The 26,237-nt window shown below is 43.3% G+C and overlaps 1 protein-coding gene across 5 annotated transcripts in view; it reads left to right on the top strand.

The window, feature by feature from the left end:
- The window catches only part of zmat4a (zinc finger, matrin-type 4a), a 268,548-nt gene that overhangs the window by 137,335 nt on the left and 104,976 nt on the right, over positions 1–26,237 (top strand). For all 5 annotated transcript variants that reach the window (XM_051951378.1, XM_051951379.1, XM_051951381.1 and 2 more), the window contains one exon: positions 26,001–26,222. In XM_051951378.1, the coding sequence (XP_051807338.1) occupies positions 26,001–26,222 (222 nt within the window). The remainder of the gene's footprint in view (positions 1–26,000; positions 26,223–26,237) is intronic.

Raw genomic sequence — 26,237 nt, forward strand, 5'->3', positions numbered from 1 at the left:
GCAGCTCAGCGGCTGCTGTATAGATCATCTCTCAGCTGGTCGGCGTTAGCTGTGCTGCTGCTCCGGAAAGCTGGAGGACTGGGACTGGACAAGCAGCTGTTCCTGTTGAAGCCCCCTGCTTCAAGCTTTACTGAACTCTCACCTTTTTACATGTCTGTGTTTGAGGCCTGGAGGACTCTAGTGTTCACTCGAATGTCTGACCCAAAGCCCGGGACGTGGCTGTTTGAGGAGCCACTTTTCAGTAATGATCTCCTGGTTAGCACCGTGCTGTCCTCTGTCACGCTGAAAAGTGCTTTCGTTAAAGCAGGAGTCACGAAGCTTGGACACCTTGCAAGAACCCCCGTGGAGAGACTGGCTCAGCTTACTGGCATAAGATCAACCAGAGTGCTGCAGAACTTGATGAAGGAGGTGTGGCAGTCCCTGTCGGGGCCCCTCAGGGCCTTTGCTCAGAGTCGGGGTCTGGCCGAGCGTTGGACAGACGACCATGAGTACACCTTCCCGTCTCTGAGTGTGAATCCTGCAGTGGGTGACTGGAGAGAGCAGAGTGGGCTGCTGCTGTCTCTGAGGAGTCCAGTACTGGGTACTTTGAGCTCCTGCACAGGAAAGCAGTTTTACCTGAGCTGCATGAAGGTGCTGAACCTGGACTCCCTCACTGGAGTCAGGGAGTCCAAGTGGACTGAGAGTTTTGGCTCAGGCTTTTCCCCTAACGGCAGCTGGAGGGTCCTGTATAAGCCTCCTGTGGAGGAACGTGTGGCTGATCTCCAGTGGAGGATTATACATGGAGTAATAGCTACGAACAGATACAGAGCTCACCTTGATCCAAGCACTGGGGATGGATGTCCTTTCTGCTCACACACAGAGACCACCGAACACCTGGTGCTGTCCTGTCCCAGACTAGCTGGGCTTTTTGGAACGCTGCAGGAGTGGGTGGGGGGTTTGGGAGAGGTGTTTTCTTTTCCCCTTTTCATCTTTGGTCCCAAATACACTCCCAAGAAAAAGCGAACTCTGGTGTTGATTAATTTTGTCTTTGCTAGTGCCAAATTGGCAATATGGAAAAGTCGAAAGAACAAAGTTGTGGGGGTGGGCTGGACTGACCCAGTCTCTTGTTTGAAGGGTTTGGTAGCAGCTCGACTCAGAATTGAATACGCATTTTATAAATTGACAAACAACTTGGATGGTTTTAGGGATGTGTGGGCTGTCAGGCAGGTCCTGTGCTCGCTGGAGAAGGATGGCGCTTTAGTACTCAATTTCTGAAGGACTAGTTTTTGTTTTTTTGAGTGTTTGTGTGTGTGTGTGTGTGTGTGTGAGTGAGACAGTGTGTGTTATAATTAATTAATTAATTAATATTGTTTTATTAATTTACATGTAAAAATGTAAATGTCTTGAGATATTGTCAGAATGTCACATAATTAAAGTTTGCTAAAAGTCAAGTCTATCCATCCATCCATCCATCTATCCATCATCCATCTATCTATCCATCTATCATCTATCCATCTGTCCATCCATCATCTATCTGTCCGTCCGTCCGTCTGTCTATCGACTTTTTCAGTTGATGAAAGCTAACAGTACTCATTCAGAAAATAGCAGATGTCTAATGTACCTTTTCCTCCTTTTTCAGTCAGATACAAAACAGCTTTTATCTTTAAACCTCTTCAAGCTTTTCAGATGCAACAATCTTTGAAGAGAACGTGACCTTTGGTAGACCTGCCTGTGTGAAGGGTTAGAAAGGTTTCCCAGCAGAACCCTGCATTGGACCAACATGAACACTGATATTTCCTTCCGCTGTCTGACAATAATTAGTGTCATCAGAAAGTTTATCCGGCTAAAGTGATTCCAGGGCCCAATTACAACTTCTTGACAGCAGGCCAACAAGCTGGTGTGTTTGTGTGGTTCTTCCTGAGTCTGTTAGTGAGATTTAATCAGCGCCAGCTCTCTACCTCAGGGTGATTGAAGTCTGCTGCTGCTGTAATCCAGACAGCTGCTCACCTGGAATCTACTCACAAACTGCAGTTGTGAGAATAATGAGCAGAGGTCACAGGGGGAAACGGTGCATGAGGAACAGCAAACATTGTATTTTCAGATTGTTCTGCAGCTGAGTCCACAGTGAGGATGGCTTCTTTGTTTACACGCTTGTTGGCGCTTCAGTTCACCGACTCATTTAGATGCACTTCACAGCTTTATGTCGTACTTTGTGTTTCTCCCTGTTTCTGTTTTAAACTGTAGGAAGTCTTCTCTTGGCTACTAAGGCGTTATTATTGTGCCATTGTCTGAAGTCGTATTTATTGTGCATTAGTACTGCTTCGACCACCGCAGCCTTTTCTCTCCAGAGGTGGGATTGAATCAGTAGATTGCTCCTCAAACCTCTTGTCTTTGAGTGAATGTTTGACTGAAGCCTCTGGCAGAAAACACTGAATAGAATAATTCCTGTCACTGCAGCATGGAAGTGGAGCAGAAGCAGTAAAGTCTACTGAAGGCCAAATACGGACGAGACAAGAGCGTTTTTAGACTCTTAAAGAGGAAATGAAATAAAGGGAATGATGATGAGGTTTCAGATTCTGTTTTGAAATCTGTATGAAATAATTATTAAATGTTCCCTTCAGAGCCCAGCATCCACCTGTTAGTCAGATTTTTATTCTGCTGTTCTGCATCAGACTCTCTCTCTGGGTGAAATATTCATGTTCTTAGACAGTGAGTGAAACAGAGCTGGACGTCAAACTAAAGTTTTTAAGTATTCTCAGCACAGTATTTCTATTGAGTTCACATGACTGATGGGAACCGCTGCCTGTTATTTTCCATTTAGTTTAAATGCATTAAAGTAGATATCTATTCTTTTAATTTGATATGCTCATTTTGCCACTTACAAGATCGCAGATGGGTGAAAAATGAAAGGAAAAACTAAATTAATGAGTGAAGAAACACAGCAGAGGCTTCCATATGTAGCAGTGTCAGCTATAAAGAGTCAGAACCGGTCATTCTCTGTGGCATGCATGGAAATGCTGAGAAGGCTGTGATCCTGTGGGAAGAGGAAAAAGACCTGAGACTTTGAAAGGAGGTTGATTTTAGGGGCACAGATGGCAGGAGCTTCAGCTACAGAGACTGTGGAGCTGGTTTAATAAGTGCAGTTTGACACAAATAGGGAAACTGTAGTAGATAATCCACACTAGATAATAACACTAGAAAGATATGGAAAGAAAAAACAGGGCTTAAAGTTTTCCGGCGCATGGAAATGTACCGTTGAAAAAATTTCATCCATCTCCGTCCAGAAGGCTCCAAACATGTGCATCATTGTGCATTCAGTTGCTCCGCTTTAATCAATCAAACTCCAAATCCTACATTAAAAAATATACACCTTCTGTCCAGGCATGCGGCTTTCTGATAGAACTTTTATACAATTACAGTTTTCTAACTGCGAGTGCGCATCGACTGATGGGCCACGATATGCTGCCCCCTCTTGGTTCGGCATCGTCAGTGCTGCTGAGCCACTGATAAGAAATAACAGTATCCCACAAACAAAATCCAAATTTGCAAAATTTGTTGGTGTTTTTTGTAATTATATTTAAAGGGAATTACTGGAAACACATTGATATATATTGCATATTATTTATTTTATTTCTGCTTGGACTGTATACCCATTCCACGTGTCCCAGCCCTGTGGCTGCCTGGTCTCTCCAGAGCGCACGGAGCTCCAATCTGTGAGCGGTGCGGTGAAGAATCGAGCAGCTGATCACTGGTCAATAGCGTTGGAGCTCGTGTTTAGCCCAAAGACGCAGATACTAAAGTTTGCTCAGACTTTGTGTGACAGAGGAGAGAGGATGTGTCTCTGCTGATTAACAAAGAGAGCAGCCGCTGCTGATCCCTGAGCCGCGGTGTGTTGACTCGCCCCATTGGCGTAAGTGCGTCAGTGGCGATGCGCGTGCACGCCCCACAGTCCCCATGGTTTCACCACAAAATAAAAACAAACGGGCTTAGGTATTGAATTTAAAAAAAGTAACAAAAACAGAAGTTGATTTTGTTTGATTTCTTAATCTTTAAACATTTTCTATGTGTTTTACAACGGCAAAAGGAAAAAAGGAAACAGCTATTTAGTTTGCTGGCTTTTATTTTGAAAGGAAAAAAATCAAAGATCAAGCCATACGGATTTGTCCCATTATTTTCCTCAGAACATCTGTTTAGTTAAATATGCACAAACTGAATGTAGCTTAGGTGATATTAACCTTTTTTATTTGAGGACATATAGGATGTTTGTAACAATGAGTTAAATAGCTCTCAGCAGATTTTCTGACCTTATGCATCCGAATGATGTCTAGCCACAAACAAAAACTCTCCAATCTCAAGCAAATATTATTAGTAAGAACAGAATGAACGTATGGGTTGTGTGAAATGAATAATGGATAGGTATTTAAATAAGAATGTTCTTAGGCTGCTTTTCACCGTTTTTTCTTCCCAAAATATACATAAAAAATAGAAACATTTAAATTGAAAGCCAACTGAACAAATTATACAGTGAATACATTTTTTCCCTTACCAAAAACAAACAAAATGTGTGTCAGTTCAAATTGAAAATCAAATGATTGAAACTAATCACACAGATTACTGAGGTGTATCAAATGAGCAGTTACTAACATGTGTATGTGTGGTTATGTGCTACAGAGGGCTTCTTAATCAGATCTTTGTGAGAAATGGGCTGACTCCAGAGGAAAAGGCCAGAGTAGAAGTTCTTCAGCATGAGCAGTCCATTGCCACCAGGACCCAGATAAACCAGATCAGGAAGGCCCGGATTTCTTTGCTAGTTACAGAGTTTGGGAGAGTCAGCATCATGATCAACTTATTTATATTGTGAGGCAACAACTAAAATTGCATTTAAGAGTTAATACTAGTACTTTTATTACCTGCTTAAATACAAAGTGACATATGACAGTTTATTCTCTTGTAGTGTTCCAGAGAATATTAAACAAGTTCATTCTGTTTTCTGTGTTTTGCAGTTTATTTCAACAAACATTTTGAACATGTTAAAAAGAAAATGTTCAGAAAATTCACAAACAAAGCAAAAAAGAAAAAAGAAATGACTTTTTCAAACAGTATTCTCCAAGCACTTATATTCTCTTGAGACTGACACTTGAGATAATGTTGTAAGTATAAATTGTGCCTTATGAAGGAAAGCAGAGTTTTGTAGCAGTTTGTTTGTGGTTGGTGTTGTTTTGAGTTCTTGTTAAATCTACTGAAGAGATAAAAATTATTCAAAGTTATTAATAATACATGTACTTGATTTTCATGATTTTTCCCCTTTACACTAAAATAAATCTTTGCAATTATAGTGATGTGGTATTCAAACATCAACACAAAAAAAATCTGACTTGGGGCACTTTCTAAAATGTCTTAAGTTTTGGCAGTAAGGTTTTACATTTGAGCGACAATAAAATAGTGGGATCATAATGGGCATTATTTCCACCAGATGACCTCATATTTGCTCTGAATTAATAGAATCTCATATATATTGTGTTTTAGTGCGTTTTAAAACACATTTAAATACGTTTATTGACACTATAAATTGGATCTTAGAAGTTCAGGCTCAGGATTTTTTCTCACTTTAAGCCCTGAAAAAACATGGAGCAATTCTTCTTCATGTGACTGAAAATGTCACTGCAGGACATGCTCAGACTGTCAGCAAGAACAGACTGTTAACGACAAATACAGATTTTACAGTAGAGTTTAAATAACGAAGAACCCTCTGCAAAGATGAATGTACATTTGAGATTTCTGTGTCACAAAAACAAAGGCAGTGATCTACAGAGATGTGTTATGATCAGATTCTCACCCAGTGAGTGAATGTGTGGCATCCAGACCTGAAGGCTTCATCTCCACACTGAGTGGATCCTCTGTTCTGCTGTGGGAGGCTTTTTGCTGAAACAGTTCTCGGGCTGAGTACCGAACTTCGGTTCTTTAATGGCACCGACCGAAATGTTTCGGTACTAATGAGTATCGAAATAAGCCTCGTCTTTCGGTTCCATGTTCCGGTACTTATCACGTGATTATGATAAAGCAAACCTGTGATTGGCTGTAACATTACACGTGATTGCGGCAAGCTGGAAAAAAGCGTGCTGCCCGTTCACAGACAGGTTTCACGTTAGGTACATTGAATTTACTGCAGTTGTGTAGCATGTCGTCGAAGTGGGAAAAGATGCCTCTGAGGTCTAAAATGTGGCTCTACTTTTGTAAAATGGACGCTGTAACAGGAGAACCTGTCTGCGGCTCTGCTCAGCACAATAACCACGGCAGTTCGGCCAATGCAGACAAAGTCTTTTATTCACCACACCGTCTCAATGTAAATAAAACAGTCTCTCTTCCTTGCCCGGCGCTACACCGGACCTCGTCCGGTAAACAGTCTCAGCGTCAGCCGGCTCTCCACAGGATCTCGTTCGATAAGCTGCCCGCTCCACCGGACCTCGTCCTGTCCGCTGTTCTCCGCTCGTCCGTTCCCCCGTCCTCTCTGTCCGTCTGTCTTTTGTCCTCTGCTTCAGTCTGTTACTGCCGAGAGAATCAGGTGAGTCTAATTGGTGCCAGCTGCGCTAATTAACCTGACGCTGGTTCCACACACTCTCCTCCACACCTCTCCCCTCTGCAGCTGAGCTCTCCCACGCCCATCGCCACAGACGTCAATAGTGCGCGGTGCAGTATATGCCAAAGCGGGCGGTAAACTCCATCTAAGGCTAAATACCGGCACGAGACCGATAGTCGACAAGTACCTTAAGGGAAAGTTGACAAGAACTTTGAAGAGAGAGTTCAAGAGGGTGTGAAACCGTTAAGAGGTAAACGGGTGGGGTCCGCGCAGTCCGCCCGGGAGATTCAACTCGGCGGGCCAGGGGCGGCCGCTCGGTGCGGGAGGATCCCCTCGCGGGACCTCTCGCCGGGTGCGGGCCGTCCCCCGCCTGGCGCATTTCCTCCGCGGCGGTGCGCCGCGACCGGCTCCGGGTCGGCCAGGAAGGGTCCGGGGCCGAAGGTGGCTCAGTATGTACTGAACTGTACATTGCTTGCAAATGTTCTTTTGCACTGGAAATCACTGGAAAATTAAACTCAAGATGTGAAAAGTAATGTGTAATGCAATTTTCATTCTGTTAGAGTATATATTGTAAAACCGGTATCGAAAAAGTATCGTTTAGGAACCGGTATCGAAGTGAAGGTATCGGAATTGGTACCGGTATCGAAACTTTTAGATTGATACCCAGCCCTAAACCTAAACAGTTCTGATCCCCTCAGAGAGAAGGCTCACTGCAAATCCCTACAAAGCTGTGATAAAACATTTCTATCTTTCAGTGCCTCCATCCACAGGGCACGGCCAGTCGTTGAAGGGTTTGATGAGGATGAAAATGATGTCAATCAACCTCTCAACCCAACTGAACATCTATTTGAGATTTTGGACGATGTGTTGTACAGTGCTCCCCACTGCAATCATCCAAACAAGAAAAGCATCCAGAGAGCAGTCCTCCTCCAAGGCTGCTCAGTCCTCCTCCAAAGCTGCTCAGTCCTCCTCCAAGGCTGCTCAGTCCTCCTCCAAAGCTGCTCAGTCCTCCTCCAAAGCTGCTCAGTCCTCCTCCAAGGCTGCTCAGTCCTCCTCCAAAGCTGCTCAATCCTCCTCCAAGGCTGTTCAGTCCTCCTCCAAAGCTGCTCAGTCCTCCTCCAAGGCTGCTCAGTCCTCCTCCAAGGCTGTTCAGTCCTCCTCCAAAGCTGCTCAGTCCTCCTCCAAGGCTGCTCAGTCCTCCTCCAAGGCTGCTCAGTCCTCCTCCAAGGCTGCTCAGTCCTCCTCCAAAGCTGCTCAGTCCTCCTCCAAAGCTGCTCAGTCCTCCTCCAAGGCTGCTCAGTCCTCCTCCAAAGCTGCTCAATCCTCCTCCAAGGCTGTTCAGTCCTCCTCCAAAGCTGCTCAGTCCTCCTCCAAAGCTGCTCAATCCTCCTCCAAGGCTGTTCAGTCCTCCTCCAAAGCTGCTCAGTCCTCCTCCAAAGCTGCTCAGTCCTCCTCCAAGGCTGCTCAGTCCTCCTCCAAAGCTGCTCAGTCCTCCTCCAAAGCTGCTCAGTCCTCCTCCAAGGCTGCTCAGTCCTCCTCCAAAGCTGCTCAATCCTCCTCCAAAGCTGCTCAGTCCTCCTCCAAGGCTGCTCAGTCCTCCTCCAAAGCTGCTCAGTCCTCCTCCAAGGCTTCTCAGTCGTTGGATCATTTCAGACAGATGAAATCATGATAAAATTCCTGGCAGAAACCACGGGACCATAGAATGTGTCCATTAAATATAGATGGACCCACAAACACAATGACCTGAGTACAGGCGTGTGTTCTGCATGTGTACGTTATGTACGGATACTAAATCATGTGACCTAAATATGTACTGGGCGGCAGGAATTGATGGGACTCAGAAACACCCCCACAATTTAATCAGTTGTTCCTTGGATCATTTCTGATGGATAAGTCCTGATAAGTCCTCAGAGGTGGATTTCGTTAGCCTAATAGCATAGTTGTCTAAGTCACGAAGGCCAAAAAGTGACTTAGGCAATTATGCTATTGGGCTAACGATTTGTAGTAGGATCACAGTCATGGTTCAGCATCTGACTGAGGCACTTGATGCTGACTCTCCTTAAGTTTGTCACCAGGCTCATATTAAACCATTTAGTTCATTTTTACAGCAGAGTTCAACTTTTTAATGCTTAAGTTTGGGACTCTCTCACCATTTGGATACATCTAGGAAAAGATTGTTTATTTTACACAAAAAATGCTCACTGTCACCTGAGATTGATCTTTTCTTTGACAGAAAATGCTTTTGTTTATCCATCCATCCATCCTCTATACACCGCTTTATCCTCACTAGGGTCATGGGGGGTGCTGGAGTCTATCCCAGCTGACTCGGTGAAGGCAGGGGACACCCTGGACAGGTCACCAGTCTGTCACAGGGCTACATATACAGACACACAATCACACTCACATTCACACCTACGGACAATTTAGAGTAACCAATTAACCTCAGCATGTTTTTGGACTGTGGGAGGAAGCTGGAGAACCTGGAGAAAACCCACGCATGCACAGGGAGAACATGCAAACTCCACGCAGGAAGATCCCAGGCCGGGATTTGAACCGGGGATCTTCTTGCTGCAAGGTGAAAGTGCTAACCATTAGGTCCACTGTACAGCCTTGCTTTTTTTATTTCTACTCAAAAATATGGTGTTTAACCATATTTGTCCTGGTGGTCTGGATCTACTGCTGTCCACTACTTCATAGTGGTAATAGATAACACAACCCTTCATGGAGCGATAGATCACTTTATTAGCCTCAGAATGAGCAATGGATCCTAAACTGAGCTGTTCGAGGACCACCATCATTAAAGCTCTCTCTGGAAACAGGTCTGATGTCAGCAGCTGTTTGTAGACCACCATTTTACAGCTGAGGGATCTAACACCGTTCAGCCCAGAGGCAGTGTCCAGCTTTGGGCGCTATCAGCTTTCTGAATACCACAGCTGGGTTCCCTTGGTTAATAAACACCTTATTCTGATTGATTTATTGAAGTTATAATGGAGAATCATGGAAATTGGTCCTAGTTTTTATGATATCCCGTGTATGGGTTAGCCTACTTTCTAGCTCACTAATAAAGGTCGTATTTCTAGCATCTCCAGTACTGCACCTCATCACTACTGCATAGTTTAGACATTTAAACACTAAGAGGAGCTGAAAATGTTCAAAGATGGGTGGAACGTTCAGAATGAAAGAATATTTGTTGTATCTAATTGGGGCTGCAAGACAGTGGAAGAAAAACTGGCATTTTGCTGATATTTAGTTTTACATTAAAAGTCCAGGAATTTGCTCAGTTCTATATGCACTCATACAGAGCTCAGTGTTCTGGATGAAATGGTCAAATAAAATAACAACGGCTGACAGAGAGCCTGTTTTTGGTCAACATCCCAGATTAACCAGAAGTGAAATTATTTTCCTGCAGCTTCTTCTAAACAGATGTTCCTCTTCAGTGTTTCTCTCTCCTTCCTGCCTCTGTTTGCTGTAAACATGCAGAAGAATCATGACAGTTTTCTTTTTGCATCAATCAGGAGGAAAGTTGTCACATGATCTCGTTGAGTCAGTTCAGCTGACTTCACCCTTCCTGCGGTGTTGATCATGAGCTGATATATACTGCAGCCCTATGAGTAACAAAATGAAAACACAGAACGATGCTTTAGTTTCAGAGAACTTTTCGGTGCATTTGTACTTTACTGGAGAGCGACTCTGATAACGCTCAGACAACGCTCTTTACGATTTGCTCTTTCTTCCACATGTCAGTGACAGACATAGCTATTAGGGATGCCATCTGTGGCCAATGGTTCAGAACAGAGGCAGCATCACGGCCAGAAGACGGGGAAGAACCGCCATCAATCGCTCTGACATGCAGAAACTACCAGGACTCCATGGAACTCTCCACCTGAGAGACACCCTGGAAAAAGCTGTTCAGATCACAGCTGCTGATGTGCACTTTTTGTGGCGAAGTTTGGAAACTTTAAATGTGGCTAAAAAGTTGACTTCCTCTGTGTTTCTTGTTTTTTCTGTTTCAGCGTGATGGGGTTTAAACTTCTCCTTTATGTCGGGTCATAGATTACCCTAAAGCACATCCACTGATCATTCTGTCCCGCCGTCATCGCTAACGCTGCTGCTGTTCCTACATCACAGGGGCAAGATTGAGTCCATCAATAACACGCTGGATGTGTTGTTCTTGTCCAAACGTCTCACCTTCCAGCTGGAATAAAAAGCAGCTAGCTTTGGGCTGAACTTGTTTTATGCTCTGAAACAGTAATTTAATGGCACCAACATCTGTCACAAATAGAAATTGGCAGGAAGATAAATCCAGGGCACCGGGAGGCCTCGTCTATTGATTTCTACATAAGTAAAGTCAGCGGATGGCCGGTTCCTCTGTTGATCCGTCTGCCTCCTGGGACTGGCTGTTGTTCCCACCTGCTGTCAGCCAATAAACAACTGCTTCCATTCAAACAGGCAAGATTCCTGCAGGTGAAGCTGCTGAGAAAAGTCTTATGACCACTGAGGAGGACACACAGCCTCATGGAGAGCTGGTTTTTCTCCTTTAGACAGATGGGGTCGTCCTTGTTTTCCACGCGTTCAGAACTCATGATGAACGTTCTGTCCTCACAGTGCAGTCATCCTGGTGAAAAGCCCTGCTGTTGTTCCAAATTCCAAACTTTTTCATCTGACAGTTACAATGAAAGTTTAATGTGTTTCCTGCAGGCACAATATTGCACATAGCTTCGAACAAATAGCCCTGATCAGGCCTTTAGCTCAGGCTTATTTGTGTTATGAATATTCCCACTGACCCACATAGCACAGCTCCTCTGCATGCATCTTTCTACCTCTAGTGTTGCACTGCGTTGCATTTCACTTTCTATTCCAGAGCCACAGGAAGCTGAATGTTGATTTATCATTAGTGCATTCGTATAATCCCAGCCTTATTTCCTCACATGCGTTTCCCTCAGCACTGGTTCCACTTCCTGGCCTCCTTCCAGCCGTCTGGGCCGAGAGCACAATAGCTCCATGGATGTCACTGTGGGATGGATTCTCTCTGCACCCTGATTTACTGGGATGTGATTTGGAGAAATCTGCAGCTAAAATGTTCATAATGTACCTTCCCTTCCATTTAACTGTGACTATTATCTCCAGACTGTAGATGCTCCAGCCCATTAACAAATAACCAGCAGCTGAAGTGTATGAAGCAGTAAAATTTAGAGGGCTCCTGTATTTTTAAATTGCCTTCTGGTTTCCTGCTGTTTCTCAGACTACCTACCTAATGGACATCTGCACCATTTTAGTCATTCATAATTTACATTTTAGGGATTGAGCTGACATTGTGCTGCTGCATCATAAAGCTGGACCAATCAGAAATAACCGTTCCAGTGTGACCATTAAAGAGCTGCACATGTGCTGAAAGCTTAAAGCTCGTGTCCGGAGTTTCCGTTTGTTTTCAATCTATGTATCATTGTTTAACAAAGCTTAAATGTGTTAGTCTAGTTCGATACTATAATATAAAGTTAGTATAACGCGATATGAAATTTATTCCTGAGCTCCGCCTTCCTCTCATAGACCCCCATGTTATTCCAAAAAGCGCCGGTCGCTGCCGACCAATCAAGTTCGAGCTTCAGCTTTGTCATGCTGTCAATCAACGGTTACGCGCACAGCAAGCAAGCCCATGCAGAGGTGGGCGAGCTACGCACTACGCAACCGCGCACACATTTGTTTTGCTTGTGGAGGAGAGAGCATCAGGGATCAGCAACTTCCAGAAAAGTTACCAATCCCACGGCTTGTCAGGCCAAGAGACTGCAGGACGTTTTTTGGCTCGGGGTGCTCGCCTCGCTCCCCGACCACGGCCTCCATAGCCCGCCTGACGGCTTCGTTTAGATGCCCGACCTCTGGAGGAAGATGTTGGGGCGTCTGGGACATACTCTTCGTCAGAGGAGTCATGCAATTCTGAACTCTAGATAGAAATAAATAAACAATGTAACACATATACACGCGTAAATGCACTAAGTCTGATAAACAACGTCATCCAGAGGGATACACGAGTGTAATCACATATTGAAACTTTACTCGTTCGTCCTAGCAGATTCATGTTATTTTGGTATTAGGACAAGTTAGACTCAATACAGCATTCTAACGTAATTCCTTTATTATTTACTAAATGTACTAAATGTAGAAGAGTGGAAAACAGCAAAACAGGCGAGATGCTGCAGCACTCCGGGCACTCCTCTCATGTACTGCACACGTACACAAATAAAGGAAATCAGAGGGAGGGACCAACAGTGTTTTGGGAGACGCTGCGATTCAAACTCCGGACACGAGCTTTAACTTACATTCAGGTTTGACTAACTAAAGGGCACGTACATTTCAGCACTTTCAATTAAGATGGATCTGAAACAACCTTTTTCAAGACTCAAAACTCATCTGTTTAAATCTGCATATTCATTGTAATCTCATTGTTTTTTTTAACTGTTGTGTGTCTGTTGTTTTGTTTTATTTATTTTACTGTTTTTATCCTCTGTAAAGTGACCTTGGGTGTTGTGAAAGGCGCTGCCAAATAAATTATTATTATTATTATTATTATGTGAAACAGCCTTTTTAGCCACACAAGCAGAAACATTTTCTCCAGAGATTCATGTTTTCCACATAATTAGCTGAAATAAAACTACTGATCTCCTGATTCTCCATCCAGAGCCACCAGGTCAGAGCTTTTTTTCTGCTGTACAATTGTTGGTTGAACATTAAACACCTGCTGGACATTTAGCCTCAGCTGTACTTGTTATTTTGAGCCTGCTAGCATGCTAAGCTAAGATGGTAAACATTCTGAAACTTCATCATGCTAACATCAGAATTCACAGACTTCCCTCAGACGCTGTGATGTCAGCCGTGTTGAAATTACTCCTGTTTTACCTCCTGTTCTTACTTAAAGATAAACCATTTAAAAAAACTCAGTTATTCTTGATTTTAGCATAAATGAAAGCTTTTATCAGCTCAGCCCTGATTTCACTCATTAAGGCTGCATCCACAGAGATGAGCCGACAGGTTATTAATAAAAATCCTGGAAAAAACTTTAACTTTTTAGGTTCTCTTTCTTTCTTTAACCCCCTTAATTTTGTTGATGTATTCTGTTATGTTGCAGATGTTATATTAAACTGTAAAGTTAACTCTAACCCTGGAACACTTCAGACTGAGAACAGAAAATATTCAACTTTAGATTTCTGGCCTCTGAGTTAAACGTGTACAGAAAGGACAGTAATCTTTGTCTCCACCAACCTGTATCTGCAGGTATACAAACTTTGGTTGTCAGTGTTTTGGTAAAGCCGTATGCCCATGAAGTGAATTTTGCCCTCAGAACATTTTTTCACCGTCGACTTCTGTGACATTGATCAGTTCCACATCGTCTGGAATCTCAGAACATGCTCTGTAGTTTTCTCTGGCGTCCTGTAGAACAGAAATGGAGGTGAACTTCTGTTGCACCACCTGTAATACTCCCACTAACTGCTAACATCAGGGGAGGAACGTTAAGCTCTACACGCTCAGCACTTATTTGTCCTCATTTACTAAACAGCACTGACATGTTCTGTGGCTGAATGGAAGGAAAGCAGTACTGCTAACAGCCTGTTTGATCTCATGCAGAATGTATTTTAAAGTGTTCCTGTTTAAAGACACAAACTGTAGCAGGAAAAGAACATTTAAGTTCTCACCAGTCAGGAAACACCAGATTATCTTCCAGTGACTTGGCCTTTCTGTTACCTCTGATGGCCAGCTTGGCTTCTTTTTTAAAAATCTATCTATCTATCTATCTATCTATCTATCTATCTATCTATCTATCTATCTATCTATCTATCTATCTATCTATCTATCTATCTATCTATCTATCTATCTATCTATCTATCTATCTATCTATCTATCTACCGTTTAAAAGTTCTAGAAACGTTATTGTTGAAAGAAAAGCATTTTTTTTTTCAATGAAGATCACACTAAATGAATGATAAATCCAGTGTAGACATTGTTAATGTGCTAAATGACTATTGTAGCTGTAAACAGCTGATTTCTAATGGAATATCTCCATAGGGGTACAGAGGAACATTTCCAGCAACCATCACTCCTGTGTTCTAATGCTACATTGTGTTAGCTAATGGTGCTGAAAGGCTCATTGATGATCAGAAAACCGTTGTGCTTCTGGACGGCAGAGTATCCAGAAATAACACAGTACTCAGACAGTTATAATAAAGTTTCTTTCTAATCTTACGTTGACTGAGATTAAAGTCAGAGTTTTGAGATCTGAATTCTGAGTGTTTTCTCAGAAGTCAGAATGGTGTAAATGTTTTACCCTCTCTGTAGCTATACGCTCTTTTACTTCCTGACATGTGCAATGTGCATCAGACCAGCCTGACGTTAAACTGCATTAACAGCTCCATGTACGTCAGAATAACTGCGTCTGAGCTCATTTACATTCAGTCTTTACTTCCTGATGGCATTTTCTGTCCTGACAGAAATTTGTGAAAGCAAATCTGTCCCTTACTCTTTTCCTCTTTCCGTCTTTAGAGTCTAGAGGACCCATCATGCTCAGGTTCAGCTTTAGGACTTCAGCTGAACGTGCACTGATAAACCTCCAGGATGTTCTGTTCGTATTCACAGCTTGAACAGAGTCCTCCTCAGAGACAAAGTGGAAAAATTAGAAAATGTTTTGCTTCTTGAGTCGTACAGACGGAGTCCAGGGCGTCGTAGGAAGATATCATGCACGGATTCAGAGCACTTTGATCCTCTTCTCACAGATCCTGAATCTCCTCAGACTTATAACTCTGTTCACACTAAATAGGTCTGCTCTGTCCTGCTCCTCTGTCTGCATACAGATGAAATACAAGAGGGATTTAGCTTTAACACAACTCAGTGGCTGGAACTAGAGCAGGGAAACCACATGTTCTCCTTCAGCTGAGCAGGAAGATGCTGCTTCAGGGTGCTTTGGAAAGCCTTAGAGTGAATGAAAGCATGGTTTAGCCATACTGTATATCGATTTTAAATGGAATTTAAATTCTGTTGTTAACTAGACTGGTCAGTGAAGACAGAAATCTTCACACAAACAGCTGCATAAGTGGAAAAAATGAATTTGAATGAGTTTTATACTGACAAAGCCGGCAGCAAGCAGCAGAGTTTACAGAACGAACCGGCTTCCATACGCTTTATTCAAGCCCAAACACATGCTGCTGTATAATTCATAAAATGTGTTTGCATTAATGTGGAAAAGGGGCTGTTTATGTACAAATCTAAGCTTTGCTTCTAACAACAGTGGTACGCAGCTCCCCAGAGACAAACAGGAAGTGATGTGGATCGGACTAATTACTGCCAGAAATGTGTACTGAGCCCTAAGAAGAAAGAAAACCACTAAGCTGGTGTTTTGTGGCACAAATGCTGTATTTGGTGAGAGGCTGACTGGACTCTGGAGTGTTCAGTGCTTTCTTTATTCTTTTATTTATCCCATCTGCTGTGTTCTTACCTTCATGCTTGTAGCTTCTTCACCAACTAGATCTGGATGTTTGATTTTCAGAACAGCTCTGGTCATGAGTCTTTAACGGCTGTAGTCAGGTCTGGAACTGATTCACAGATAAATGCGTCTGATGGTGAATTCCAGGACTGAGCTTTGTGTCTGCAGGGTCCATAAAGCTGCAGAACTCTGCCACATCCTGCCAACACCATGCTGCCTCTACCTTTACTTTAGCTGAAATCAATGGGCTGCACAGTGGACAGTGGTTAGCTCTGTCACCTCACAGCTAGAAGATCCCGGTTCGTGTCCCTTCCTTCCTGGATCTTCCTGCATGGAGTCTCCATGTTCTCCTGTACATGTGTGGCTTTTCTCCAGGTTCTCCAGCTTCCTCCCATAGTCCACAAACATGCTGAGGTTAACTGGTGATTCTAAACTGTCTGTAGGTGTGAATGTGAGTGTGATTGTTTGTCTCTATGTGTAGCCCTGTGATAGACTGTTACCTGTCCAGGTGAACCCTGCCTTCACCCTCAGTCAGCTGGAAAACACTCCACCCCCATGACCCTGATGATGGATGGATGGATGGATGGATGGATGGATGGATGGATGGATGGATGGATGATAAACGGTGATGTAATCCTGAGCACATTTTCAGCCCATTTACATGATCAGAGGAAACAGGAAGTGAAAACATCTGTTCTTGCAGCTGAAGAACCCTCATTGATCAAACCTTAAATGATTCATGCAACTCTTACAGAACTACCACCTGTCAGCTGAAACCAAAGAAGCATGGAGGTACTGCGTTCTAAGCCTGTGTGCTTCAGTCTCTGCTCCTCTCAGACTGATCCAACATCAGAACCTTCATGTGGTTGGACAGCAGAGAGCCTCGATCAGCCAGTAATCTGCTGCAGTGTCTGAGTCCTACCAGGCTGCATCATGAAATGTGGCATGTTTACTATCTGCTTGACTTGATGATGATAAATTAAGACCATCAGGCTCAGGTGATTCTCTGAAAAAATGTTCTTCTCAGACATCAGCGTCAAAAAATCGCAGGGCTTCAGGAGAAGACCTGTGTCTGTGTGTGTTTTTAGTGAGCTTGCTGTGCTCAGTGTGTCTGACGCTCACAACCTCTTCTCTGAGCAGCAAAACAAGCCACAATGTGATCTCTCTGGTTCTTCAACCTATAATACAGCGACGCCACAGCCTTTTCACACAGTTTAAAGTGTCCTTTACACAGCAGGCGCCTCATGGAGCCGCCACCATCTGCACCGAACCCCGCCTTCTGAACCGAGCTGAACCCTCAATCCAAACAGAGGGAGTTAAACAGTGGTTGTGCTCTAAACAGGATCCTTTATGTGCCTGCTGGGTTATCTATGATACCGGAAAGCCATCCTGTAATAAACCAGCCTGTTCTAAACATCCAGAGTTCAGACTTTAAACTGGTGGTCACAGACGGATGGCAGGGACTCTCTGTACGAATATTAAATCAGAACGTGATTACGCTCTGCTGCAGGAGGATAGTGTGTGGAGAGGTTGCACTGATGATGATAAATGATCTTTGCTTTGGCCTTGTAATCATCCCCTTTAATTCTTCAGTATTTGCAGAGAATTATTTGCCCGAGTCTTTCCTCTGGTGGGCATTTTTTTACACAAAAGATAAATCCTCTAATAATCTTCAGTCGTTAACATAAACCTGAGAACAGGAGCATTGATGCTGGTGTGGATAGAGAGCTTCCTAATCAGTCCCTCCAGGAGTTCGCGATGTTGCGATCGTGCAAATTCACGTGAAATCAACCAATCTCTGCGAGTTTTGCGCGGCCTTGCAATTCTGTCCAATCACCGCAACTTTCCCACAATTTCAGCCCGCCTCCCGTGAGTTCCACCAATCAGAGCAGCTCCCAGCACAAACGTAATGCACGTACGTCACCGAATTCACTTCCTGTTTATGGTTTAAAGATGCAGACATGTGCGATACTAATGTCTGTCATTTACCAATAAAAATTACTACTGAAGACCGTGATAAACAATTAATTCACTGATGTTCTAACACGGTCTCACGGGGATTCGTGAAACTGTCACGTCAGTTTTTGTTTCAGTTTCGTGCGCACCAACACGATGTCGTCATGTTTTTCGTGCCGCTCACCACGAGCGAAACCCGCTGTGGTAATCACATGTGAAAGTGGTTTATACTGGCGGATTTATGACGATCTAAGCTGTCCATCGGCGTTTGCGGCCGCCGCTGTGGCCGCCGCTTCGGCCGCCGCACATTCTTTAAATTCCTATGCAAATTCGGCGGATTCATGACGATCTAAGCTGTCCATCGGCGTTTGCGGCCGCTGCCGCAGCCGCCGGACATCCGGCCACAACAGCGGCCGGATCACATCTGAAAGTGGTTTATACCGGCGGATTCATGACGATCTAAGCTGTCCATCGGCGTTTGCGGCCGCCGCCGCGGCCGCTGCTGCAACCGGATGTCTGGCGGCTGCAATGGCTGCTGCGGCGGCAGCCGCAAACGCCGATGGACAGCTTAGATCGTCATGAATCCGCCGGTATAAACCACTTTCAGATGTGATTACCACAGCGGGTTTCGCTCGTGGTGAGCGGCACGAAAAACATGACGACATCGTGTTGGTGCGCACGAAACCGAAACAAAAACTGACGTGACAGTTTCACGAATCCCCATGAGACCGGGCTGGATGTTCTTCACCAAAGCGGAGCTAAACTGTTTTACACCCGTGCAATACTGTGGTGGAATACAAAAAAGAAAAAAAATCATTGATTGATACACCTTTAAAAAAAAAGAAACATATTAGAACGGCTGAAATGATCAGACAACAGACCACATAAATCACCATGATGGAAACTGTTGCATCCAGATCCGTTAGAGCTCTGAAAGAATGAAGGTAAATTAGATTAATTATTCCACCAAAGAACACGGTGGAGTTATGTGACGATCAGCGTGTGTGAATCCTTCCTCTGTTACCAACATCACTCAGAAACAGACTCAGGGATTTTATTGAAGTTTTCAGGGTCAGAAATGATACAAGGAACAACTGATTAAATTGTAGGAGTGTTTCTGAGTCCCATCAATTCTCATTGCCGGCTACATATTTAGGCCACGCGATTCGGTATGTACACATGCAGAAGGAGGACTGCGCTCTCTCAGTGCTGTTCTTGTTAGTTGACATGACAAGCTGTGAGCGTGTGTGTGTGAACACGTGTGTGCCAGGATGTGAAATTAACTTTGTAAGCCACTGACAGATACAGTGCCTTGTGAAAGTATTCGGCCTCCTTGAACTTTTCAACCTTTCGCCACATTTCAGGCTTCAAACATAAAGATATAAATTTTAATTTTTTGTCAAGAATCAACAACAATTGGGACACAATCGTGAAGTGGAACGAAATTTATTGGATATTTTAAACTTTTTTAACAAATAAAAAACTGAAAAGTGGGGTGTACAATATTATTCGGCCCCTTTACTTTCAGTGCAGCAAACTCACTCCAGAAGTTCAGTGAGGATCTCTGAATGATCCAATGTTGTCCTAAATGACTGATGATGATAAATAGAATCCACCTGTGTGTAATCAAGTCTCCGTATAAATGCACCTGCTCTGTGATAGTCTCAGGGTTCTGTTTAAAGTGCAGAGAGCATCATGAAGACCAAGGAACACACCAGGCAGGTCCCAGATACTGTTGTGGAGAAGTTTAAAGCCGGATTTGGATACAAAAAGATTTCCCAAGCTTTAAACATCTCAAGGAGCACTGTGCAAGCAATCATATTGAAATGGAAGGAGTATCAGACCACTGCAAATCTACCAAGACACGGCCGTCCCTCTAAACTTTCACCTGGAACAAGGAGAAGACTGATCAGAGATGCAGCCAAGAGGCCCATGATCACTCTGGATGAACTGCAGAGATCTACAGCTGAGGTGGGAGAGTTTGTCCATAGGACAACAATCAGTCGTACACTGCACAAATCTGGCCTTTATGGAAGAGTGGCAAGAAGAAAGCCATTTCTCCAAGATATCCATAAAAAGTCTGGTTTGAAGTTTGCCACAAGCCACCTGGGAGACACACCAAACATGTGGAAGAAGGTGCTCTGGTCAGATGAAACCAAAATCCAACTTTTTGGCCACAATGCAAAACCATATGTTTGGCGTAAAAGCAACACAGCTCATCACCCTGAACACACCATCCCCACTGTCAAACATGGTGGTGGCAGCCTCATGGTTTGGGCCTGCTTTTCTTCAGCAGGGACAGGGAAGATGGTTAAAATTGATGGGAAGATGAATGGAGCCAAATACAGGAGCATTCTGGAAGAAAACCTGTTGGAGTCTGCAAAAGACCTGAGACTGGGACGGAGATTTATCTTCCAACAGGACAATGATCCAAAACATAAAGCCAAATCTACAATGGAATGGTTCACAAATAAACGTATCCAGGTGTTAGAATGGCCAAGTCAAAGTCCAGACCTGAATCCAATCCAGAATCTGTGGGCAGAGCTGAAGACTGCTGTTCACAAACGCTCTCCATCCAACCTCACTGAGCTCCAGCTGTTTTGCAAGGAAGAATGGGCAAGAATTTCAGTCTCTGGATGTGCAAAACTGATAGAGACATACCCCAAGAGACCTGCAGCTGTAATTGCAGCAAAAGGTGGCGCTACAAAGTATTAATGCAAGGGGGCCGAATAATATTGCACGCCCCACTTTTCAGGTTTTTATTTGTTAAAAAAGTTTAAAATATCCAATAAATTTCGTTCCACTTCACGATTGTGTCCCACTTGTTGTTGATTCTTGACAAAAAATTAAAATTTTATATCTTTATGTTTGAAGCCTGAAATGTGGCGAAAGGTTGAAAAGTTCAAGGGGGCCGAATACTTTCACAAGGCACTGTATGCCCAAATATGATTCATTCAATAGTAAATTATCATTTTGTGCCACAAATCTACCAACCACGTCCTGTTAAACCAGTATCTGGCTGCTGCTAATGTCCCACCATGGTGTGCCAGCTGTTGTGGGAATTTCGGAATAAATATTGTCAGTTACAGTGTTGAAACATGTTCTACAAGCTGGAAAAAATGCAGCTTTTTGGAAATTGTCACTGTCTCCCACAATTTCATCACAATAAATAAGCTTAAAACATCGCAACTTTTATCGCAATTTTTTAGAAAAGCTGCCGCGAATTCAGGCATTTTCGGCCGCAACAATCACGAAAAACGCCCGTGAAATCCTGGAAGGACTGCTAATGACAGCAGAGTGACACATATCCATGTACAGGCTACAATCTGATCGTTAAAAGCTGCACTAATCAGTGTTTTATATGAACCATTGATTAAATAACTGTGCGTAGAGAAACACATTTAAAATGAAACCAAATCCATGACCTCTGTTCAGCACCAATCAGACTAACCAAGTAGACACCATTTAAGTCAAGAATCAGATGTTCTTCTGAAGAGTTAACAGAAACTAAAGCTGCTCCAGAGAGAGACCATCGGGTTTGTCCATGTCTGATTAATAGATTTCTGTTGACCTACATGCTCCCATAGGGTCACACAGTGTGTGGCTGTTGTGCTTTCCGCTTGGCTAACTGTCATCCAGTGGACAGAAATCAATGAATGCGGTGTTAAGTAAAAGGAAAGGCTGTTGTTGTGGTTGAAAATTAAGTTTTTCAGTATTTAACACAGACAACAGTCTTTTTTCTAACCTTAACTGAGTCCTCTGAGTTACCAGAACAGAATGACTAAAGGGTTATTCCAGCTCTAGTTGATCCTGATTCAGATGTTTTCAGCCCATGGAATGCTGCTATCATCACAGGCCAATGGATATGAACCAGTAGGGACCTCCTGCTGCTAGGACGATAGATAGATAGATGGATAGATAGATAGATACTTTATTAATCTCCAAAGAGAAATTCACAGTTCCAGCAGCATGAAAGGCAGAGAACATGAGAGCATACAAGTTACAAATAAGACTATAATAAATATATAAACATCTGGCAGTTCAACAGTGCAGTTGTGCAAAAAGACCGTGTGTTCCAGTCTGTAGCAGTCTGTTTTTTCACACTTTAGTCCAGCATGTAGATGTGAGTGTGTGTGTGGTAAGGTGTGTGTGTGCGTGTGTTAGTGTGTAGTGAGTCCGGAGTTTTTTGTTTTATTTTATCCATTTTATCGCCCTCCCCGGTTGGTGTCGAAGAGCCGGATGGCGTGGGGGAGGAACGATTTCTTCAGTCTGTCTGTGGAGCAGGACAGTGACAGCAGTCTGTCACTAAAGCTGCTCCTCTGTCTGGAGATGCTGCTGTGCAGAGGATGACTTGGATTGTCTATGATGGACTGGAGCCTGTTCAATGTCCGTCGCTCTTCCACTGATGTTAGACTGTCCAGCTCTGTGCCAACAACAGAGCCAGCCTTCCTCACCAGCTTGTCCAGGCGTGCAGCATCCTTCTTTTTCAAGCTGCTTCCCCAGCACACTACTGCGTACATGAGGGCGCTCACTACTACAGACTGATAAAAGATCTGTAGCAGCTTCTTGCAGATGTTGAAGGATGCCAGCCTTCTGAGGATACGGCTCTGTCCCTTCCTACACAGAGCATCAGTGTTGGCAGTCCAGTCCAGTTTGTCATCCAGCTGCACTTCATCCATCCTGAGTGTTGCCCTACATGTTACTGACCTGTGTAGAGTCTATAAAATGTGAGTGGAGACATCAAAACCAGGATTCCTTTCTGAGCTGAAACTGAACCAAACACCCACAGAAAAGTCAAGTAAACACAAAACAGCATCTGAAAGGAAAATTGTACACTGAAAAAGTCAAACTATAATTCTGTTCCAGATGGGAGTCTGAGTGAACTTCCATCTGAATGCTAATGTGCAGCTCCACCAACATTAACAGAATGAAAACATGAAGACTGGAAGGTCCTTCTACATGTCAGCAGCTACAGGATCTACAGGGGGTTCACAGACATTTAATGGGCTCAGGACATCCAGAACGGGTGGTAGATCCTACAAGCAGATACTGTAGGAAAAGCCAACAGTTGGAACATGTTTATTAAAACAATTTGCATACTGCAGCAGAAATATACCTTCTAACATGTGATGTCTCCTGCAGGTTAGTAGTAGGTGTGAAGGCGGGCTTACAGTCAATCTGTATTAGCTTATCAAACATTAGATTTGTCCTTCTAACTATAAAACATGAGGCTGTAACCTTGTGAATCTGTTGATCTTTAAACTGATTTAAACTTGCTGATGTCCACAATGTGAACCAGGCCTGGGTTGGATCAGTGCTGTAAATGTCACAGAATTAGTTTCTGCTGCTAAAATGATCTTCTTTGAATAATTGCCTCATAAGGTCAGACTACAGTCAGGACATCAGCACTGTCAGAGCAGAACACAGGGGCTCCATCATCCATGGTTATGGTTATTCTCCAGTAGATTTATCTGATTATCTGCTTTGTGCACCGACTCTCATTCCTTTGCATTGCCACTGACGTGCTGTAATGTGTTAATTAGTAAATGCTGAGCTGCTGTTAGGAAAGTCATTTCCCCCAATTCTCACTTTTTTCTGCTAAGCTGAGCTGTTTATGAAATAAGACTCTTCTCAGGACTGTGAATGCAGTTTGGTGCATAGAGCTGTATGGAAGCTGTAATTACCTTCCTTTGTTCTCTGACTCCTCTGTTTTCTCCACAAACAGTAAATATTTCACCTCCTTTCAGTTCTTTCATGGTGCCAGGCCTGCCTCTGCTCAGCCAGGTAATTGCCTGAATCTTATTGTTGTTGCTTTCAGGTTGAGTCTTGTATGTCTAAACAGCTCTGATGGAGGATTATGCTATTAGTTCTCTGTTTGTTGTTCTTTTTCCTGACTGGGAGAATCGTGTAGGTCTCCTTTATTGTGAAGTTTCATGGTTAGAGTCCATTCTCCCTTCAGAGAGACGTCGTCCTTCGAGCAAGGCCTTAAATCCCTTCAGCTCCAGAGCTGCTGTTGTGCTGCTGACCTCTGGCCTGCTGCAGAGGCGGCTGCAGGGATTAAATGAAGTCTGACAGTTTACACTGGCCTATTAGCTGGAGAGGTCACCCTAGAACCACACATCCAGATTCAAATCCTACGTCCAGTGCAGCGGTAAACTTTCTCTTCCTTTGCCTCATTTCTGTCTGACTGAAGGCAGAACAACTCCAAACAAAGAACAAAGCGCTGACAGTTAGGTTCCCTGCTCCCCCTCTGATAGTTTTCACTGAGTTGCCACTTTGAAATGTTGACTGGTGTAATGGAACGTAATGGGACAACGCTAAGTGTTGACTTGGGGTGAGCCGAGCACTGGAGTGTTAAAACTGATTAAGTTGATCGTGGCGTTTTGTGTCGGGGAGCGCTCGGTGCTCGTTCAGGGTTAATGCTGTCATCCATGCATGAAGGCACAAGTGGTCAGCCCCAAGAAGAGCAGGCTCTTTATTCCGTTTGCCAAGTAGAATTTAGGTTTTCCTCTTCAGGCATTTAATGCAGATAACAGCTTCAGCAGCAGAGCCTCAGTCTGCTGTTATAAAGCTGGACCGTCTCTGCTGCTCATCCATTACAGCTTTATTCTCTACACTTTAAAAAGACAACCTGTGTTTTTAGGTTACTTAGCCACATTATCGGGATGCTAAAGAAATGCTATAATTGAAACATTTAATCTAATCTATTATTCAGCAGTTCTTCACTTTCCATTTGCCATATTCTCCGGTAAGTTCCACCAGCTTTTTACTGCGTCCAACTTCATGTCATGATAAAAGATAAACACAAACATGTAACAGCAGGATGGATGTTCCTCAGGTAGTAGTGATCATTAGAAAACCACCCAGCCGTTACAGTTCCTCAACACGTCACCTCCACCCAGTTAAACACTGAAAACACTGTGACAGAAACTGGGAATCATGTCATTATTATGGGATAATACCTTCATGTTTTCAACTCATTGCAGACTGTAGGGGAATATACTAACCCAATAATAATAATAATAATAGTAATTATAATAATAATGATAATAACAATGCCACTATAGTCATCAAACATTTATCATGGCATCAGGTCTCTCAAAAAGGAAATAACAGAGAGTTAAATCAGGTAGTGCAACCATGTATGTTATATTTATGAGATTAAAGACCTTTTCTCATAATTATCAGATAACCGTAATTATGTATAATTATAGACCTGTGATTGGCTGGATAATTTAGTGTTTTTAAAGTCTGATGGATGCAGTACACTTCTGTACCTCTTACAACAATAAAGTCCATGATGCCCACCACAAAACAAGTTTTTCATTTCACCATCTAACATCATGGGTTTGCTGTCATGTTGTCCCAGGGTTTCACTGTACAGACCAGTTGTAAACATTTCATGGTAGTAGTTGTGTTTTTTTTAACCTATAAATAGAGAATCTTTCACTTAATGCCTGTTTAAACACCAACTTCAATACATTTTTTAATCTATTCACTACCATTCAAAAGTTTGGGGTCATCCAGATAATTCCATGTTTTCCAGTAAAACTCCCACTTTTATCCATGTGCTAACATAACTGTACAAGGGTTTTCTAATCATCAATGAGCCTTTCAGCACCACTAGCTAACACAATGTAGCATTAGAACACAGGAGTGATGGTTGCTGGAAATGTTCCTCTGTACCCCTATGGAGATATTCCATTAAAAATCAGCTGTTTACAGCTACAATAGTCATTTACCACATTAACTATGTCTACACTGGATTTATCATTCATTTCATGTCATTTTCATTTGAAAAGCTTCTTTTCTTTCAACAACAAGGACACTTCTAAGTGATCCTAAAGCTTTGACCAGTAGTGTATTCACACAGTAAATGATTATGTCTCTTTTAAATCATTGTAACAGTAAATATTGTGACCAAAGCTGTAGTTTCTTGGAAGCAGTGTTCAAATTCCCAATAGCAATGATGCCAGTGGATCACTGAGGCATGTTAGTCTGATTGTGTGTTTTCCCCTCCAGAGGCGTCTCCCAGTCCTGTAAAGAGCTCTCCAGAAACGTCTCCCATGACCTCCCCTCGACAGCGCCGTGACTCAGACCGCTACTGCCAGCTATGCAACGCCTGGTTCAACAACCCCGGCATGGCTCAGCAGCATTACGACGGCAAAAAGCACAAGAAGAACGCTGCCAGGGCAGATCTGCTGGAGCAGCTGGGAAAGACCCTGGACATGGGAGAGATGAAAGGTTGGTGCTGGTTTC

The sequence above is a fragment of the Acanthochromis polyacanthus genome, chromosome 7 (genome assembly GCF_021347895.1).
Source record: "Acanthochromis polyacanthus isolate Apoly-LR-REF ecotype Palm Island chromosome 7, KAUST_Apoly_ChrSc, whole genome shotgun sequence".
In the NCBI taxonomy this organism is placed as follows: Eukaryota; Metazoa; Chordata; class Actinopteri; family Pomacentridae; genus Acanthochromis; species Acanthochromis polyacanthus.